The following is a 20,470-nucleotide window of genomic DNA, read 5'->3' as shown; positions in this document are numbered from 1 at the left end:
TTGATTTGAGAGGAGCTGCTTGTGGAAGGGGCTCTGGAAGCTGGGAGCTCACAGATAACTGATACAGCTGATCCAAGAGGCGAGGCAGAGGGAGCAGCTGGGGCAGTTTCCCACTCAGCACAAAGCCCTAATTGAGCACTCCACATCCTCCAAGTGCTGGGCAAACATTAGTCACCTGGAGATTGCCCTTGGGAGCGGGAGGGGAAGGAACTGGGAACCTGGGAGCCTCTGAGTCAGCTGTGCTGGAAGGGGAGGGTGTGGCAGGGCCGGGGCAGCCAGCCAGCCAGCACACTGGGCATTCAAGGGTAATCCCTGCACAGACAAGCAGGACCAAGGCTCTATTCTGCAGGCTGCATCTCATTGCAAGGCCTGGCTGAGGCCCGGCGCAGACAGCGGAGGGAGCTGTTGGATTGGGCCTTTAACCCCCCCACCCCTGGTGAGGGTGGGGCAAACTGGCCGTTCACTTCCCACAGCCAGGAGTGGGCTTAAGGGGAAGCGAGATGGCCGCCGCTGGGCACGTCCGGCCTAGACCGGCAAGGCTGCGGTTTCTAAAAGCGGAGCCGTGGGACGCGGCGATTGTCGCTCCTCGTGGGCTCACTCGCCCTGTCTGCCCTGCGTGGTATCTCCCTGCCAGGGGCGGCCCTTCCCAGTCACTCCCCTCCTCCATAGCCACGCACAGCTACAGCCATGGTACAGGCAGACATTTATTTGCCAGGTAACTACAAAGCTTTCCAGCCCCAGCTGGGCAGGCGTAAGGCCTCCCCGCAGCAAGCAGGAGATGGGAGGCAGCAGCAGCATTTGCACCCAGGGCTGGAGACGGGGTGGCATAGGAAGCCTTGCACTCGCCTGGAGTTCCCCCTCCGTGACTGAGGTCAGAGCCGCTGAGAGAGGGTCTCCTGGCAGGGGTGGTGCCGCTGGGCTCTTTCTCCTGCGCACACCCTACTGCTGCAGCCAGGCACGGAGGGCTCCGCTCCCACCTCCTGCAGCCCAGGGAGCCGCTGAAGCAGGCTCAGTGGGGCCAGTGGAGTTCCCTGCCTCTGCCAGACTAGTCCCAGAACTAAACCCTCTCCCCACAGCGGCCCTTCTGCCAGTGCACGAGGGGCTTTTCTTGGCTTAGGTCCACCCCCTTTTCACGCGACACAAGCTGGAATGATGGTGCCGTTTCACACTGCAATCCGTGTGTCCACCAAGGGGGTTACACCGAGACAACCAGCCAGGCTTCGGTTCACACAGGAGCTTATACTAAACAACCTTTCCCACGCAGCGAGGCCTCGGAGAACCTGAGCTCAGCAGTGGGCCCAGACCGTCCATCTTGCCATGCTGGAGAGCGGTTCTGGGCCCGAGGCTCCGCCCCAGGATCCAACCCTGACCTCCAGCCACGTGCGGTGAGTCACCAAGCCCTGGGCTGCTGCCCTAGCGCTCCGACAAATGCCAGGTCTGCCAGTAACTTGGTTGCCAATAATAAGCCTCCCACTTCAACCAGGATCAGAAACACAAAGTAGGCGCTCAGCACCCCCCCATGGCCGTGAAGCCACCGACTCAGCTGGGGCACGCAGCCGCCGAGGGAGATGATACTTTGAGCTGCAACCTCCTCCATGCCGAGGGCTCCGAAGCCACACTGGGAGTTTGTGATGGTGCCGTTCTCAAGGGGATTCAGACAGCAGGAAGCGGGAACGCCGCAGGCTTGCACACCTGGGGAGCTGCAGTTAAAATACCTGCAGGTGAACAAGGAGAATCCGTCAGTCTCTCTGGGGGTGACTCGAGGACCCAAGTGCTTGTGTGCTCACCACTGCAGGAACTGGCATGGCTCACTACGAGCAGAGAATCCTGAGCTGCAGCTTTGGGGTCCATCTTCCATGGCCAGGAAAGGCTGCAGTGGTTCTAGTCTGAGACCCCTCTGCTGAGTGGGCCATGCTGCACGAGGCTCGAATCGGAGCACAGGTCTGGGGCTGGTGGTTGGAACCTGAACGGGAATGTTACCTGCCAGCACCTGTCTCGGGTTGGTTTAATGGTGTCATTTCCTCAGCCCACCCCCACTCCCACCAGGAGATAAAGGCTCCCCACCATACACAAACACACTGGCCAGCCAAGCAATAGAGGGCAGGCCCAGAGCCTTGAGCTTGCACCGGGGATTCCCTGCCCTGCCCTGGAGTTTCATCAGCTTGTTGTAAGAAGAAAAAGCAAAGCAAAGAGCCTCCCTTGCAGGCGAAAGTGGAGAAGTTTGGGGCTCCAGCACTGTAGACCAGCATCTTCCCATAGCCCAATCTCATCAGCTCACTCCTCGTGTGAGAACAACAGCTCTGACAGTGTCTATCCACCCCCCGGCTCTCAGTCCACACGGAGAGCCGCCCTATGGAGGCCAGGCCCACAAGTGCTTTACAAATACCTTGTGGAGATCTATACTCGCACTCAGCAAGTCAGATCACAATACAGAAAGGAGGGGGCACAGATTGTGCCTTGGCTGGTAAGTTTCCATGAGCTTTGCAAGGAGCCTCCACAAGATGCAGCATAAGCGAGGCTGAAGGCATATGGCTGTACCACGCCCCTTGCGAGCACTCAGCCTGACATGCTAGGAAGCTGCACAGACAGCTGCAGCATGAGCTTGTAGCCAGGAGCTGAGCCAGTCACTGCTGGCTCTCCTGCTTGCAAAGAGAATTTGGACTAGGAATGCCACAGTGCTTTGCTAGGCTGGATAAATGGACTGCCCAAAGCCGAGATTTTCCACTGCCTCCCAAGTGAGCCAGACAATGTGGCTGTAGCCCAAACCTTTGTACTCACACGTTCATTTTCCAGTCCTGGTAGGACTCCACGCCACAGCATTGCAAGCCCATCTGAATTTCGTCCATGATGAATCTCAGATCTGGGTCATCCTGGTACCTTAGGACAGCCACCAGCATGGTGTTCTGCAGGGAACCCTTGATCTGTTGTCTCAGAGAATACAGTACGAGCCCACCTAGAATCTCCAAGATGACAAAAGTGATGACTCCCCCAATAAAGAACTTCAGCAGGCAGGTGTTTTCATAAAGCGTTCCCATGCAGCCTGCCAGAGAGATGGTGCTGACAGCCAAACCAACCAGGACAAAGAAGAGCATGGGGTCAGAGCCTAGGTGGGCTATACGCTCACTTACCAGGGACTCCTTGTCCAGGAGCCCCCAGATCCCAAAGGCCAAGATCAGCAAACCCAGCACAGAGAACAAGAGGTTCCAGAGGAAGGTCAGGTACTTAATGCAATAGCTGCAGGAATCCAGGTTGTGGCCGGGGGGCAGTAGAAGATCCCATTTTCCTGGGTGCTTCTCAGGCAATCCAGCGTCTGGGTCTCCAGTGGGAAAGAACAGGGGGCCACGGATGTTGGATGAAGAAAGCAGCTTGTCCGGTTTGCGGGTCTGATTGGTGGGAGAGAGAGAGAACAGATCATTTCCTGGCTTAATGAGGAGCAGAAAAGCACAAGCATGTCCTCTCTTCTGGGAAGCTTTGTCCCAGTGGGGCGCTTGGACAAGATTTGGTCTTGGCTAAAGTTTTTCTCTGTTGCACTTAAACTTTATCGCTTTCCCCATCCCTCAAAACTTTTTGTTTTTTTCAGCCTCCCTCATTATGAGCCTTAAGCAGGATTTTAATGCATTGGGTTAAGGCTCGATTCCCCGGCACAACTATTGCTTAAGGAAGCGAACATTTCAAATGGCCTCCATTAGCATGGCAAGCCCTTTGTGGTAGAACGGGGTACAGAAGAGTTGCAAACTGTACCTGGATTTGCCAGTGGAGAGAATGAACGTGCTATGACGTCATAGGAGCAATAGCTAGATCTTCAGCTATTTAATTCCTTCTCATACAAAACTGGCACCCCATTCAGTCAGCACCCAGCTTCCTGAACAGCCTCTCTTCTCGGCTAATCTGCAGCCATTGTGCACGACACTGTGTGAAATGGGTCTGATGCTTCGCTCCAAAGCTCTCAGACACCGACTGCGTTGTGTGTCGGAAGAGTGAGGAGTCTCAGGGCGCAGCAACGCACCTGCAGTGTTGCCAACTCTCAGGATTTTGCCATGATAATTATCGTTTCCTTAAAGCCCCAGCTCCTGGAGTCAAGTGGCGACGTGATGACTCCAGCCTTCATTCTTTAAAGGAAAAGTAAGTTTCTAGCCCTCGTGGCTGTGCAGAAAACTCCCAGGTGTGACACCCCCCCCCCCCCGGGCACCCGAAGGCTCAGAGAGCAGAAGGCCAATAAATGAACCCCACAGCTATTGTTTTTACTTCCTCTCCTGACTTTAAAACCAATCTCCTGGTTTTTAGTGAGCCTGACTCGCCGATTTTTGAACGTTTGACGTTGGCCGTCCTGCACAGGGCCATCAGCTGCCCCGGTATGGGGTAGTTAGCAAAGATGAGGGGACCAGGGACAAATATCCTGCAAGTTTTATGTTTGGGGGGAGGGTTCCCCAGAAGGAAATGTGTCCAAAGCTGGCCATTCTCTCCAAAGCTGTGAGTGCTCCTGTCTGGGCTCACCACTGTTGCTTGAGCTGGGAGAGCAGGAGCAGGGATCCCTCGCTGCCAGGAGTGAACAAGGAGCCAGGTTCCTTAGCTGCAGCAGAAACTTGTGGGGTGTGCAGGGGAAAAGAGCTTGAACTGAAAAAGAGCAGCTGTGGCAAGAGAGGCTTCAGAGCTCCGAAGAGAGGCTGGTGTTTGCCCAGTGCCTGGCTGTGCGGGGTCCGGGCCAGGACTGGGCTGCAATAGGGCTAACAGAAGAGGTTGTTCCCTGTAGCCTGTTCTCTAGTCACTGCTCTATTACCAGATGGAGGGCAGCGTTTCTTTAGTGGTTGTTCTCCCGGAGCTGCACAAGGTGGTTACTGCCTTATACCTGTTTGTTAATACAAAGCCCATTTTAAAAAGCCAAAGTGGAAGCCGTAGACAGCCCCAGAGGCCTGCGGGTGGCACGGTCTACAGTGGTTTTGCTTTGCCTTGCTGTGATCTTTTGGTTTTACTCCAGCGTAAGTGAGTCATTGCTTACATGTGTGATACTATTTTCCCCAGTCAAACCCAGAGGGATAGGACAGAGCAATACAGTGCTCTGCTTTGTTCCCTTCTGGCCTTCCCTTCCAAGCTCCCACATTTCTCTGGGACGCTCCCTCAGGCCGCCAGGATGGTGGGTCACCTTGTTACCCCCCTGCCTCAGTGCTAAACTGGGGGTCAGCCCCCCAGCCTGTTTGCCCCCCAGACAATCTGCCTGGAAGCTCTGCCCTTAGCATACCCCAGTCCCCGAATGCCTCAGAAGCCTCTCGCTGCAGTGTCCAGCCCCAGCACTGGACACTCACAGTGACCACCAAGGCCGCTGTCCCTGAAGAGACAGCGTACACGCAGCCGGATGGCTACAAGGATCCAGGCCTTTGTAATAACATCGCACAGCGATCTAATTATGGTGAAAGCAAATACGTGTTTATGAACAAAGAGCTGAGAGTGACCGTGTCACTTGAATGTCGGGCCCGGACAGTGGAAAGAGAACAGTTACGTGCCCACATATCTAGTCAGGGGACACCATCATAGGGCCTAACCACATCAGCCACACTATCAGAGGCTCGTTCACCTGCACATCCACCAATGTGATATATGCCATCATGTGCCAGCAATGCCCCTCTGCCTTGTACATTGGCCAAACCGGACAGTCTTTACGTAAAAGAATAAATGGACACAAATCAGATGTCAGGAATTATAACATTCAAAAACCAGTTGGAGAACACTTCAGTCTCTCTGGTCACTTGATTACAGACCTAAAAGTTGCAATTCTTCAACAAAAAAACTTCAGAAACAGACTCCAACGAGAGACTGCTGAATTGGAATTAATTTGCAAACTGGACACCATTACATTAGGCTTGAATAAAGACTGGGAGTGGATGTGTCATTACACAAAGCAAAACTATTCCCCCCTCTCCCCCCCCCTCACTGTTCCTCATATGTTCTTGTCAACTGCAGGAAATGGCCCACCTTGATTATCACTACAAAAGGTGTTTTGGGGTTTGTTTGTTTTTCTTTTTTCTCTCCTGCTGGTAATAGCTCACCTTACCTGATCACTCTGGTTACAGTGTGTATGGTAACACCCATTGTTTCATGTTCTCTGTGTATATAAAATCTCCCCACTGTATTTTCCACTGCATGCATCCGATGAAGTGAGCTGTAGCTCATGAAAGCTTATGCTCAAATGAATTTGTTAGTTTCTAAGGTGCCACAAGTCCTCCTGTTCTTTAAACTGATTAGTGGTTCCCTTTCTGAGTCAGTCCAGGGAGGCTTCTTCCCAGGATTCCTTCTTGGACTGAGCTGCCAGTTTTCAGTCAGACCAGGATCCAGGCTGCTCTGATTTCCCCAGGCCCTCCAAGGGTTTCCCCAGCAAATGGAGAACAAAATGTTCCTTTGCATCTCCCTATATAGCCCAATGTTTCTTGTCTTTGCTCCCACGGTCAGGATGGCCCCTGGCGTTCACTCTCCAGTCTGCTCTGCCATGTCGGTTTCACAGCCTCTCCCAACCTGACTTAATATGCAAATGGTGCTTCCTTTGCCTGGCAGAACAGCTGTTTGTCCACTCTGCCTTGTTCCAGACTTGAAAACATTATTTCCGTACAGATACACCATTCCCTGTACAGTGTCAGTACAGACAATTCACTATGATGCTATTGACCGGCGTGCCATCAGCTTGCCTTTGATACCTTACATCACTGTTTGGGTAAGCACCATGACAGCAGAGTGTTAGGTATGGCGAGTTTGTCAGGCCTGGTAGGACTTGCTGACAGAGTAGTGAACCACCAATGGGCCTCTGTGTCATGACAACTCACTGGGAAGCCTAGCGGAAGGGTTTGAGTGAGGGACAGATGTTGGGAGGAGGAACCCTTTGCCGCCACCAGAAGAGGGGGTAGGCTTGCTGATTCCATCCCAGGCCCAGCCCAGGTGCTGGAGACAGAAATCTGAACCTAGCCTCATGACGCCACATGGCAAACAAGGCCTCTAGGTCCACTTTAGTTTGCTCAGCCTGATGCCAGACATGATTAGCGTTAGTGGCAAGCACAGGAAGGGAAACACACAGCAGATGGAGAGCAGAACTGGGGGGCGGAGTGGGGGAGGGAGTGAATGACTTTGGGAACACGTTGTAACCTTAGAGATTTAAGCCAGGGCAAGAATCCGGCTCATCAGCACAAGTCAGGAGTGGCTCTTGACTTCAGTGGAGATGCTCCAGATGTGCCCCTCCCTGACACAGAACAGAGCTTAGGATTTTGTCTCCCCTTCCAACCCCCCAAGAAGAACACTGGAGTCTTTTATTTACAGGAGCTCCTAAGACCCCTGAAATCAGTTCCGGGTTTGAAGTTAAGCTGAGTCTCAGAGCATGACCCCACATACTCCAAAGAGAAGCACAAAGCCAGCATGTAACCCAAACCCAGGGTTTACCTCTGGTAACAACGGGCTCCTCTCATCTTCTTCCACCTTCACCTTCCTGAAGGAAAACCGTGCAACAAAGGGGGCGACAAGCCTGAAGAGCTTCCCTCCTGTGCTTGCCAGGCCAGGTCCAGATGTCATCTTGCTGCAGGCGTCCCCTGCTTTAGCAGGCAGAAGGATCCACAAGCAAGGCGTAGTCAGAGCTCGGGGCTGGGCAGGCACTTCAGTCAGGCTCCTATCATGTGAGAAGTCACATTTCATGGCTTAAGTAGCCCCTGCAATTAAAGAGGCCCATGCTGACTTGTGTGCCCTGAGTATACCAGTTCTTGAGCTTCTAACAAGCTGTCTTGCCATATAGCTGTGCATACTTCAAGGTTATTTGGTTAAATGGCTGCAAAAAGAAACAAAGCGACCATGTTAAGGCTGTAACTGGCGGGTAATTACTAAGAACAAGGTTCTCGGGAGATCCCCCACAACATCCTTCCTTGTTGTCATTTGGCTGATTGTAGTTTATTTTATTATTTTGTAATGTCCTTTCTCTAGCTGTGTCCTTCCCCTGGAGGCAATCAGAGCTTTATTACTCCAGCCTGGGGTTTACCTGAAGCAGTTGCAGGTATGCAGTGATGTCAAATTAACTATCCTCAAGGGATAGAAGCAGGCTGAGAGCTGACCCCTGCTCTGACTGCCGTCACTTTCATCCATTTGGCCCTGTGAAAGAAGGTGCTTTGCATTTCTTTAGCGGCCATCGGTAACATTTTCGAAAACACCTAAGGAAATCAGTGGGCCTTGGCCCCCTAAATACCATGAAGGACATGAGCCTATGTGACTTAGGAGCCTCCATCAAATTTCCAAAATGACTTATAAGGAGATTTTCAAAGGCACAAAGAGCAGTTGGGCACCCAACTCTCATTGAAGTTAATTTAGGCACCTCATTCCCTTAGACGCCTTTAAAAATCCCAGCCTTAGGGTCAAATTTTCAAAGGTGCCTGAAAGTGACATAGGAGCCTAAAGCCAGATCTCCCTTAGGAATGATTTGCCAGGGTAGCTGTACCTGTATATTATACCAGCAGCACGGTCCTCCTCTGCGTGCTGCTTTACAGCCACCAAGCTGCATGTTCCAGGCTCCCAGCAACACAAACGCTACTGCTGAAAGTGCAGTTTTGCCACTACAACCGTGCCTACATAAGAGGCTTTTGCCAGCCCAGCTCTGTCAGTCAGGGATCACATCTCTGCCCTGCCCCGCCCTGCCCCACGCAGTAGTCTAGACCTGGCCTTAGTCCCATTTCCAAGTGACTTAGAGCTTATTGCAAGTCAATGGCACTTAGGCCTGGTCTGTTAAAAATTACATCAACTTAGCTACATGGCTCAGGGCTGTAAAAGGAAATTTCACTCCTTGAGTGCCATAGTTAGGTCAACCTAGCCCCGGCGTAGATGCAGCTAGGTTGAAGGAAGGATTCTTCCACTGGCCTAGCTACCACCTCTTGAAGTGGTCTGTTACCTACATAGAAAGAAACCCCCCTTCCACTGAAGTAGGAACATCTAGACTATGGCACGCAGCAGCGTCGTAGGTGTAGCTGTCGCAGCTGTTGTGTAGACATGGGCTAACTCCCTTTTCAGACTGGGAGTGAGGTTCCCAAGTCATGTGGACACCTTTGAAAATGTTACCCTGTATCTAACCTGGCCCAGTCCTGTAGAACAATCCTGGATTGCCCCTTATTATACGCAATTCCTGCTCTCTTCCAGCAGGCCCCTTTGTGCACATGCTAACAGGAGAATTGACGGGTGCTGAATGAACACTTCAGTCCCTTCAGCGGATCGCTACTGGAGGTCCCTGGAGAGGGAGGTGATGACTGACATCCTCCCTGCTTTTCACCTGCTCCCCATCCAGAGCTGAGAATGACAGTTTGCAGCGGGCCGGCCCAGGGCCCCTCCGGTCCAGGACCCAGACTCAGAAGTGGTGACCGCTTTGCTGAGCCAGGACACTGCTGGGCTGCCCCATCAGCACCACTAGGGGTCAGAAGCAGGGATAATTCTCAACAAGCTCCCCACCCATCCTCATATTTATGGCACAGCCCCACTTCTCATGCGCTTGCAGGGGGATGAAAGAAGCCAGAGGTTATGAAGAGCACTGGAATGCAGTAGTGACATAGCATCATGACTTGGTCTCATTACTAGCTGATTTTGTGGCACAAGTGATTTCATCCTGCAGGACGGACTCGAGAGGAATGGCAAGCTCCTGCTTCATTAATGTGAATTACTGACATGGGTAACTGGGCTTCTCTTGAAATGTAGCCAGACTGCAATTTGTGGCAGACGGTTGCTTCTTCAAATAGAAGGCAGGGAGTTAGTTACCCCTCTGGGATCTGCGCTGACTTCTGTCATGCTAAAGGACACAGCTCAGGGCCTAGGTGTGAGAATACAAAGCCCTTGGTATTCCAGGCCCTAAATATTTCAGTAACCACCTCTCACCCAGATCTGTCTACAGTAACTGAAAGGCCCGAGAGTTCACCAGGGCTGTTCCCCTACATACCATGACCCGCCTCACCCCAGAGTTCCTCTTTGTCAAGGAACATGCCTTTTTGAAACATATGTGACCTGAACTAGCCCAAACTTGATGGCTGCTGGACAGGCTGCAAAAGGGCTTAGGGGAAAGGTGGAGGGTATATTCCGGGGGGATGGAGGGCACAGAGGGGACTGTCTTGCTGTTCTGATTTATTGCCTGCCTGATTTAATTCATTATTCGTCTACGATTTGTTTTTTTGGCTGCTGGGTGGGGATCATTTGTGCCTGCAAGACTAATTAATTGCTGGGGCTCTGACAGCCATTTGCCTTGGCATCTCATAAAGTATTCTGTATTTTACATCAGGGTAATAATCAGTACTGCAGACACCAGTGGGTCCGAAGAGCTAAAGAATCATCTCCTTTGCAGCATGAACAGGGCCTGCCCCAGATCTGTTCAGTGTCAAATAACCATTTGAGAGAACCCCCGAAGTCTGGCTGGCTGCCTCCTGCCTTGGGCCTGGCTTTGCCCTCAGCCACAGGATCAGTCAGAACTGAACCCTTCACACTAGGATCATGCCTGGGTGAATGGGGGATAGGAGGATGGGGAGGGACTGCCAGGGGGAAGGGAGGAAAGCATTCTGTGGGGTACCCAGAGAAGTTATGGGACGGACCCGGGGGAGATTCTGTGGAGTACCCAGGGAGGAATTATGGGGCGGGACCAGGGGGGTTCTGTGGGGTACCCAAGGAGGGGTTATGGGACAGACTGGGGGGTTCTGTGGGGTACCCGGGGAGGGGTTATGACGGGGGGTTCTCTGGGGTACCCGGAGGGGTTATGGGTGAGACTGGGGGGATTCTGTGGGGTACCCAGGGAGGGGTTCTGGGGCAGGACCAGGGGGTGTTCTGGGGGGTACCCGGAGGGGTTATGGGGCGGGACCGGGGAGGGTTCTGGGGGGTACCCGGAGGGGTTATGGGGCAGAACTGGGGGGTTCTGTGGGGTATTCGGGGAGGGGCTATGGGGCGGGACCAGAAGGGTTCTGGGGGGTACCCGGAGGGGTTATAGGGTGGGACTGGGGAAGGTTCTGTGGGGTACCCGGGACGGGCTATGGGGTGGGACCGGGCGGGTTCTGTGGGGTACCCGGGGAGGGACTATGGGGCGGGACCGGAAGGGTTCTGGGGGGTACCCGGAGGGGTTATGGGGCGGGACTGGGGAGGGTTCTGTGGGATACTTGGGAAGGGGTTATGAAGGGGTGCGGGGGGGTACCCGGAGGGCCTATGGGGCAGGACCGGGGGGTTCTGTGGAGTACCTGGGACGGGCTATGGGGTGGGATTGGGTGGGTTCTGGGGGGTACCCGGAGGGGTTATGGGGCGGACCGGGGGGGTCCTGTGGAGTACCCGGGACGGGCTATGGGGTGGGATTGGGTGGGTTCTGGGGGGTACCGTGGAGGGACTATGGGGCGGGACCGGAAGGGTTCTGGGGGGTACCCGGAGGGGTTATGGGGCGGACCGGGGGGGTCCTGTGGAGTACCCGGGGTGGGCTATGGGGTGGGACTGGGTGGGTTCTGTGGGGTACCCGGGACGGGCTATGGGGTGGGACCGGGCGGGTTCTGTGGGGTACCCGGGGAGGGACTATGGGGCGGACCGGGGGGGTCCTGTGGAGTACCCGGGACGGGCTATGGGGTGGGACCGCGTGGGTTCTGGGGGGTACCCGGAGGGGTTATGGGGCGGACCGGGGGGTTCTGTGGAGTACCCGGGACGGGCTATGGGGTGGGACCGGGCGGGTTCTGGGGGGTACCGGGGAGGGACTATGGGGCGGGACCGGAAGGGTTCTGGGGGGTACCCGGAGGGGTTATGGGGCGGACCGGGGGGGTCCTGTGGGATACTTGGGAAGGGGTTCTGGGGGGGTTCTGGGGGGTACCCGGAGGGCCTATGGGGCAGGACTAGGGGGCGATGGGGGAGGATCTGTGGGTGGGTCGCGGCCCCCCGCAGGGAGCCGGGAACGTTCCTGCCCGGAACCTTGTTGTCGGGGTTGGCGGGCGCGGGGCCGCTGACGCCGGCGCGCGCGGAGCGGGGGCGCTGGAGGCCGGAGCCGGGGGACGAGGCGGCCGCTCGGGAACCGGCCCCGGGAGCAGGCGGGCGAGGCCGGGCGGGGCCGCCAGCGCCATGGCGGAGACGATCGTGAGTCGGGGCCGGGTGGGTGAGGCAGCAGGTCGGCCGGGGCCCCGAGACCCCAGCGGCTGGGGCGGGCCCCGGGGCAGCCGGGCGGGGCCCTTCCCCGGGAACCCCCCGCTCCCCGCCGGGCAGGGCCCCCGAACCGGCCCCGCGGCCCGCACCGAACCGGGGAGCGGGGAACCCCGCCGGGCCCGCACCAAATACCCCACCGGAAACAGCTGCCGACCCCGGGACCAGCCCCCCGCCCTGGGCAAGGGGGCTGGAGTCAGCCCAGCTGCTGCTCCCCCGCCCAGGCGGCCGCGCGAGACCCTCACGCCTTCCCAAGGGGCGACTCCCCCCCCCCCAGCGAGAGGGCGACTCCCCCCCCCCAGCGAGAGGGCGACTCCCCCCCCTCCCTCCCTCCAGAGCGGTCTTGGCGTTGTTCGAATCACAGACTCTCAGGGCTGGGGGGGACCTCAGGAGCCATCTCGTCCCACCCCCTGCTCGCAGCAGGACCAGCCCCAGCTCAAGCATCCCAGCCGGGGCTTTGTCAAGCCGGGGTTCTCACCATCTTCCCGTTTTCCTCAAGCCTGGCTCTGGCAGACCCTAACAACGTTTTTCACCTTTAGGGCCCATTTGAAGGCTTCTCCGCGCCCCCCTCTGCCCCTCTCCCCCCCCCCCAGGCTTTTACGTTTTGGGCTGGGGATTGAGATGGAGACGTTGGGGGGGGGGATTAAAGGGTTGGTTCTATTGGGCTGGGGGAGAAGGACTATATCCACTGGGAACATTAAAATACCTCTTCCCATGAAATGGCTTGCTTGTGTGCCTGGAGCGCTTGATAGGCTTATTAAAAATCACACTAAATGTAACCTCCCTCTTTCCCCCACTAGGTCTCCGTCCGGCATAAACAACAGACATGTTATGTCATAGTCTGTATCTGCACTAGTGAGGGAAACTGCTATGGACAACCATGTGCAAAGGTTGTTCAAAGCACAGTTGTGATTCCAGTGTGGACAGTGCCTAAACCCTTGTGTACTCTGAACGTTTTCTTAAAACACTCCCACCAGTACTGCAGCACTGATTCTAGCCGTGTTGGGAGTACTCATATTGGACCAGCTGCCAGCATGTTTACCACCCTGTTGTCTAATGCAGGTCTAGATGACATTGAGATGAAAATACTGATGTCTAGGAGTGGCAGTGGGAGAATTCCCCAAGTCAGAGACCCCTTTGGATGGGGGCAGAACCAAGTTAAAACTCTGTTTGAAAGCCACCTTCTGGCTTTAGCCAAAATTTAGGCTAGAATGCTGTTTTTCAAATGCAGTTTGGCTTCATCCGCATGAGTTGATCATCCATGCTAGAAACTGGTTTAACTGGAACTGCATATAAACACAGTTCCTTTACTCTTTGTAAAGGTTTATCTCTATAGGCCTGTAATTTGCCAGTTGTTAGGTTGCTAAATCAATTGATCTCGTTTGTTGCATGCGGATGCCCAGTCTGTCCTTGTCCTCTAGTGTGTTCTTCCCTGTTAGTTATCCTCTTGCCAATGGAGAGAGACCTGGGTATAGAAACTGACAAAACAAAAAAGTTTTTGAAAATGTTTGGAAAAATTCTGGAACCTTGCAACAAAACAGGGTTTGTATTTAATGTTTTTTTCTAAAGCCTCCAGGCAAGCCCTGCTGTTGAAAACAGAGCGTATCCATTGACTTCCCAAATCACAAGCATCTACACTACTCTTGTAGGCAAGACTTTGGCCAACAGTGACATCATCCAGGAAATAGATCCTATTAGGCCTCGTGTGTGTGTTCTTGGGGGCATCTTTGGTGAGGCAGCAACTGGCAGCTGTCTTCCTCTCAACATCTGGATGTTACAGATATTGCCTTCCTTTTAGCATTTTCTTGGCTCACCTGAGCAGTAGAAAACATCTTTTTTTTTTAACTGAGTTATGGCAAAGTATTCCTTTTTCTCGCCCCAACACTTCATGTTAGTTACTGTGACATTGATGCGGGAGATCTTGTTTGAAACACTGTCCTGAACTGAACGCACCAAAGTAAGATACACAGCTGATTGGTCATATATTGCTATAGAAAAGGTTCGACTTAGGACCCGGTGGTTTAGCTCTACGCTGCCATTCTAGTGCCAGGAGGTTAAATATTGTCTGTTCTGATCTCTGGCTAGCTCCAGTGCCACCTGGGAATTGTGTGGAGACATCATCATCTTAGCCAATGGCAGAGAGAATGCTTCAGGGTGTTCAACAGCCTGAGTCCCATTAGCCCATCAAATAGTCTCAGTAAGCCCCACAAGTGTGAGACACTTGAACATTTTAAAAGATCTTTAGAGCCTTGTTTCAGCATTCTTAGGCTGATTAAATGTAAGTAGGGGGCTTTCCAAGCAGGAAATGCAGTGTGTGTTCAGGTTCCATGCGTGTTTGAAAAATCAAAGCAAGGTGGGGGTTATCCCATAGTCCTTTAGGTGCACCCTGAAATATAGTGTTAATGAATCTGGCCCTCACCTGTGTTGTGCACACTTCTCTGAGGGAAGAGACAGTGCAGCAATTTGCACTCGAACAAGAGAGTAGTCTGTTACAAACATTTCCTGTTTCTAGCACGTTCCATGTATTCACACACAGAACAGTGGAGCGGTAATACATGAGAAAATAACTTTGAAGGAGGGCATTCTGGAGCACTCTGGCAGCCTATTGCTGTCACATGTCAAGCTATGCCCGGCTGTCTTTCAGATTGGTATTTGTAAGAGCAGCCTGGCTCGTCACTGCATATCGTCCTGCTGCTTTGTACTCTGGGCTTGCAGCAGCTCTGACGTGCTGGCAGAGCTTTAGTCACTTTCACACTCCTGAGAAAGTGTAAGACATACTGACAGTTGTGCCACTGATCCACAGCCAAACCTGCCTTTATGGGAACAATTGCCTTTGGCCCCTTTTCCCAAAAGCAGGTGGCTTTACTCATCTCTCCCATCCCAAATGGAGGCTTGCAATGGAAATTCTATTAACGTTCCCCAGTAATGCCTCATGCCCCAATGACTTAAAATTCTCTTATTCTCTTTATTGGAAATAGATGCCAACTGTCAGTAATGTGGTTGAAATGAAATAACACTGAAGATGACCCTTAATACTGCAGGTTATCCAAGTTCCTCTGTAAAGGAACTTGGGGGATTGACTAAACTGCTCTCATAAAAGCTTTGAGTTATCCTCTAATAATGCTGCATGTTTTGCTTCATGTCTAAATGCAGAAGTTTCATCAGAAAAATAAGCTCAGTGCCATCATTAACTTTTTAAATCTGTTTGTAAAAATGCCTTGTATTTCAGAGTAAAGTATCTAGCAAATAATGTGAAATTATTGGTTTTATGCTCTGGGTATGGTAGGTAAACTTCCCCCCCATAATTCTGTAATTGCATCCTAAGAATGACTTCAGTAATGAGAAAAGGGTGTGGTCAGGGTGAGAGGTTGTGATGATACTTGCTTTGTTTCATGTCTTCAAAAGTGGGGAACATCTATCGCTCAGAAGCGAAACCAGGACAGGACATAGTATTGCTTTGTTGTGTGACCGAATATACCTTTTAATTCTCCACAGATAATCCGTGTCCAGTCGCCGGAGGGAGTGAAGCGCATCACAGCAGCAAAACGAGAAACAGTTGCAACATTTCTAAAAAAGGTATCCTGGCTTTCAGCATTTCATCACTTATCTGCCGGCTTCCCTGCTCTCTTCTGAGCATAGCTAGGATAGTGCTCTGGCTGCCCAGAATTTAGCCACTCCAGATGACTGTGCTTTTGGGAACTACTTCGCTTACTGGGTATATACACAGAGACTTTCTTTAATGACTGATATATGCTCAACTGAATCAGGGTAGCCTGATGGTGGTTGCGTGGATCAGCATGCATTAGCCAGAACAATCTCTCCACATTTACACTGAAACTGGCTTTCTGTGTTAAACCCAGTTTTGAAACCCTCATCCCAATTTATGTGAACAAATTCAACCTCAACTTTCTCAGGTGTGATTTTCTTTGTTGTTTTAAAATTCTGATAAAGCAGTGACTGAGACGGTGTTCGAGGTATGATTGCTTGAAAAATCAGTTACGCTTCATTGTTTGAAAACTGTTACTTTGGGTGATGAGACATGATTTGTTTTTAAAATGGGTTGGACTGTATATTTTTTGGTCTGTAAATCTATACAGGAATTAATACAGGGAAGTCCTGTAACATTTTATCAAAACTGCATTAATTTTACATGCTTTCACATTCCATTCCTCTTGTTGCTAACAGTATGTGCAGAGGGAGTTAATCTGATTCCTTTTCCACCTTGATACTTCCAGTCATGTCACCAACATCAACCCTGGTTCAATGTCACCGAATAAATCAGAGACTTGAAAAGAAAGAACTACAATGTATACACACAAAATTACGTTAAATGCTATAAATAATGGGCTTGTGGGGGAGAAGAGATTGAGAATTAAATGGGAAGTGTATATAGAGAGTATTCAATATCTGCCGCAAGTGATTGGCCTTTTTAGACATCATTTGAGTAAAAATTAACTGTTAGCTGTTTACTTTGCTCCTTGAGTACTGTTTTGTGTTTTCTGTTGCAGTGTTCTTTGAATGCCACAGGGGCTCTTCCAACATAGTTTTGGAGGTTAGGGAAAGATATTGAGCAATTTTGAGATCCTTATGTGGTCTTTTAGGAACAGATTGCTGGGGGAACTAATTCCATAACTGGAAATGTGAGGAGCACATAGAGTTAATTTTATATTGGGTGTCAGGTGGTCATCTTTTGTTTGATACACAGATGGTTAGTGTCTCAAATTCATTGTTTTAGAGGGAGCAAGAATCTCAGATATTTTGCATTCCTCCTACAATCTTTTTTTTCCTCTCCATCTCCTGGGACATTGGGAGTAACATGGAATCTTTAAGCTCAGTGCTTTTCTGTTAGCAAGAGGAATATTTTGTTTTATTGTGTTCTTAATCCTTCCCTCCAAACTGCCTGGATTTCACTTTACCTTGCTAGGGACGATGAGCTAAGCATTCTGTGATTTGTGCTATGGGGAGATACTCTTTTTTTTCTTTCTTATACAGGATTTATTCTAAGAGAGACATTACAGGCTATAACACATCAGTGACTAGGCTTCTTGAATCTTAATGGGTTTAGGTTTAACTACTCAAATGCCAATATGTATAGAGAGTGTTTCATCTAACTAGACAGTTGTAATTTAAACCTCAGATTATAGCTTTTTCTGTTTATGATTAAATTTAATCTTTTACTTGACACCTTAAGAAAAGCTTGTATAGACTAAAGATGAAGGACAGGCAGAATTCTGTTAAAGGAGTACCTGCTTATTGGAAGAACTTTCAAACATATCTTCCTCAAAACACAAATCTCCTTTTCACTGTATTTGTCATAACTTTCTTTGTAGCATTTGCTAATTATTGAGGATATAGTTTATAAACCAGGGCTTTGCTCCTTCCTGGCCTGTGATCTCCTCTTAGTTGATCCTGCACAAATACTGTATTAATTTCAAAATGTTATGCCATAAGGCACTTAATAGTTCTGACACTCCATCTTTCAGAGCACATAACACCATATATCCCAGGCCAGGATACTCAACTAGATGGACCAGTGGTCTGATCTAGTATGGGAATTCCTCTGCTTCATGCAGCAAAAGCAGAATCAGTTGGCCACCTACGTTCAGGTTAGAACTTTAAACCTGGGAAAACCTGTAATTTTGTTCATAGTTGTAGAATTTGCTTCCTCCATAATATACGAGGTCTCTGACCTGAAGAGCTGATGATTCACTTCAGGCAAGTAAAGTACGCAAGTTAAAGGGACAATTTAGAAATCACATTCCTCTGAATAACTTACCTTCTTTTGCTAAAATTCACACCTCAGTTCACTATAACTGAGAGGTTAGAGAAAACAAACTGTATTCTATCATTTTGCATTTTACTTTGTGTGCTTGGCAGCATTTTGTGGATCGCGTGCTTGATTGTGTCCTGTGTGTAGTCCATTTACTCTGTCTGTGGGTTTGACAAAAGCAATGCGGGAGAAATATTTTTTATATATATATAAAAAAAAATGAAGCTACAGAAATTGGCAGAGGGACTTAGGGGAGCAGGTACAGCACCTGAAGCTACTTCTAACTCAGCTTTTAAGTTGACTAGCTCTTAAAAGATCAGATGTATAAATGGGCAGAGATGCTACTGAACTGAAGTCAACATTGCAAGGTTAAGAGAAAGTGGGTTTTAATTGAGGCACTTAAAGGATGAAAGGTAGTCTGAAAGAAGAGGCTTTTGCAAGCATAAAATCTAGCATAAAGAAAGGCACATGGTCAACAGTGTAAAGAAATGAAAAAGGGAGCAGAAGAGAGTGAAGATTGTGTGGAAATTTGTGACTGAGAAATGAGAGCAGAGACGTATGTGAGGCTCTTGAACAAGAAAGGAAGGAAGGAAAGGGGTTTGGGGTGGGTTGGGGCGAAGGTGACTTGGTGGGTGCAGTATTCCGCAGAAGCTGGCATGGGAGAGTGGAGATTTGGATAATAGTGACTGACACTTCCCCACCCCAAGTGAAGGTCGCTTGGTTTTATAGTAAACACTCAATGTTATGTATGTATTTTATTTACTTCCGTCGTTGTCTTTATGACCTGCATATTTCTGTCAGCTCTTGTTTCTGTCAGCTCTGTCCATATTTCTGTCAGCTCTTGTTTTCTTGTAAATTCCTTGTTAGGTTTTGTGTTTTTTAGCTACCCGACAATCTTCTCTACACAATGGGAGGATGGGTTCAGTTAAAATACTGCTAGGCCTTTCCTGTTTTCTCCCCCACAGTGAGGACACACATGTGAAGTGTTCTGTGTTGTCTCATTCATCTCTTATTTCCTAGGTTGCAAAAGAGTTTGGCTTCAGGAATAATGGCTTTTCTGTGTACGTCAATAGAAACAGGACTGGTGAGATCACAGCATCACAGAACAAATCCCTCCATCTACTGAAAATCAAGTAAGTTCTTGACAGAGAATACCAGGGATGCAGAAAGAACGTTGTACAGTAGAATGTGCCTTACCCCTTTTGGCAAACCTGTCTAATTTCTCCCTTCTGTGCCTATGTGGTAACTAATGGACAACACTACAAGCTTCAGTATTCCCTGCAATTGTCCACTGTCACTGAGTCACCAGGTCAATGCTCTGGAACTACTCTGTATGAAGCCTGTCAGGACACTGGGGGAGCCGCCTCCTCTCTCTGAGCATACTGTCTCCAGGGCAAGAAGCCTACACAGCTTCGACCTTCCTGGGTCTGACCTCAGAGCATTCAGCATTCCCTTACCCACCGTGCTTCCCGCAGCAAGTCTGCCCGGGCGGGGCTCCTGGGGAAGCCAGAGGGCCCTGCACCCCAACTCTGCAGTCAGACGTGACTCTCAGCCAGCCGGCAAAACAGAAGGTTTATTAGTCAACATGAATACAGCATAGAACAGAGCTTGCTATTACAGAAATCAGTGACTTTCAGCCAATTCCATCTTGGGGGGCTGTGGGGGGAAGGGAGCCCAGAGCCTGGCTCTGGTCCTCCCCGACTTCCAAGCCAGCCCAGAATGACTCGCTTCCAGCTGCCTGGCCCCTGCCCGGCCGGTCTCGGTCTCGCTTCCTGAGCCAAAAATCACGTGGTTGCATCCCCCTCCTGAGTTTCAGGTTACAAAGAGGCGGCTATAGCATCATGCAGGCAATGGAGCAGCCTCCGCAAAAGTCACACCCCCTTATCCTCACCACCTAGGAATTGGTGCAATACACAGGGAAACTGAGGCGCACACCCCATTCATGCAAAACAGTAAGACACACACAGGTTCTCATACAACATAACAAGGGAAAATCCCCACTTCGTCACATTTGTGTCAGGTCTGTCACTAGTGACGAGGCAAATTGGATTGGTTTCAGTATCGTGGAAATGTGGGCTACCAAAAGTTACTGTCTGTGGCAGCCCATGGTAGTCACCTAGCTTAGGGTTTTATAGTGCTGCCCACCACTGTAATAAGCCTGTACCAGACTCCTCTTTTGCTCCTCTATAGCCAAGAGGGAATTGCATCATTTTTTCCTCCTCCCTATCTTCTGCACTCCTCCACCCACTCTGCATTGCTGCTGGAGTCCATTTCGAATGAGCCAGAGCTCCAGCCCTCCCTAGTCAGAGATTATTGGCAATCTTCTTTCAGCCCACCCATCACCTTTTCTAGTGTGGGTGTTGGTGCAAAAGGAAGGGCACCAAACAAAGTTAACTCATTTGTGTTCCATAATAGTGCAAAAAACACCTTCGGAAGACACCTGACTACAAGTGTAGGCAACCTAGTTAGCCCTTTGCCCTGCTGAAGCTGTTGTTTCTCTCCTTTTAACCCCTTCCACTCTGTTCTCTTTATTTTTCTTTGGCTCTGTTCTTGGTG

The 20,470-nt window shown here is 50.7% G+C and overlaps 2 protein-coding genes across 3 annotated transcripts in view; one reads left to right on the top strand and one right to left on the bottom strand.

Annotated features, from left to right (window-relative positions):
• Positions 1–718: 718 nt before the first annotated feature.
• Positions 719–12,383, bottom strand: TSPAN10 (tetraspanin 10). 2 transcript variants are annotated; one of them, XM_073312049.2, is made up of 4 exons: positions 12,285–12,383; positions 7,417–7,679; positions 2,779–3,383; positions 719–1,715 (listed from the first exon to the last, which is right to left on the bottom strand). In XM_073312049.2, the coding sequence occupies exons 2-4, from the start codon at positions 7,663–7,665 to the stop codon at positions 1,391–1,393; spliced, it is 1,179 nt and encodes a 392-aa protein (XP_073168150.1). In that variant the 5' UTR covers positions 7,666–7,679; positions 12,285–12,383; the 3' UTR covers positions 719–1,390. The 2 variants fall into 2 exon arrangements, with proteins under 2 accessions (XP_073168150.1, XP_073168152.1); XM_073312051.2 differs by lacking the exon at positions 12,285–12,383 and having other exon boundaries at positions 7,417–7,793.
• NPLOC4 (NPL4 homolog, ubiquitin recognition factor) overlaps positions 11,929–20,470 on the top strand; it is a 45,159-nt gene continuing 36,617 nt past the window's right edge. The window contains exons 1-3 of the mRNA XM_073312048.2: positions 11,929–12,081; positions 15,640–15,720; positions 18,935–19,047. Coding sequence (XP_073168149.1) covers positions 12,067–12,081; positions 15,640–15,720; positions 18,935–19,047 — 209 coding nt within the window. The 5' untranslated portion in view covers positions 11,929–12,066. The remainder of the gene's footprint in view (positions 12,082–15,639; positions 15,721–18,934; positions 19,048–20,470) is intronic.

This window comes from Lepidochelys kempii, chromosome 14, assembly GCF_965140285.1.
Source record: "Lepidochelys kempii isolate rLepKem1 chromosome 14, rLepKem1.hap1, whole genome shotgun sequence".
In the NCBI taxonomy this organism is placed as follows: domain Eukaryota; kingdom Metazoa; phylum Chordata; order Testudines; family Cheloniidae; genus Lepidochelys; species Lepidochelys kempii.
This window is presented reverse-complemented; position numbering and strand designations above follow the sequence as displayed.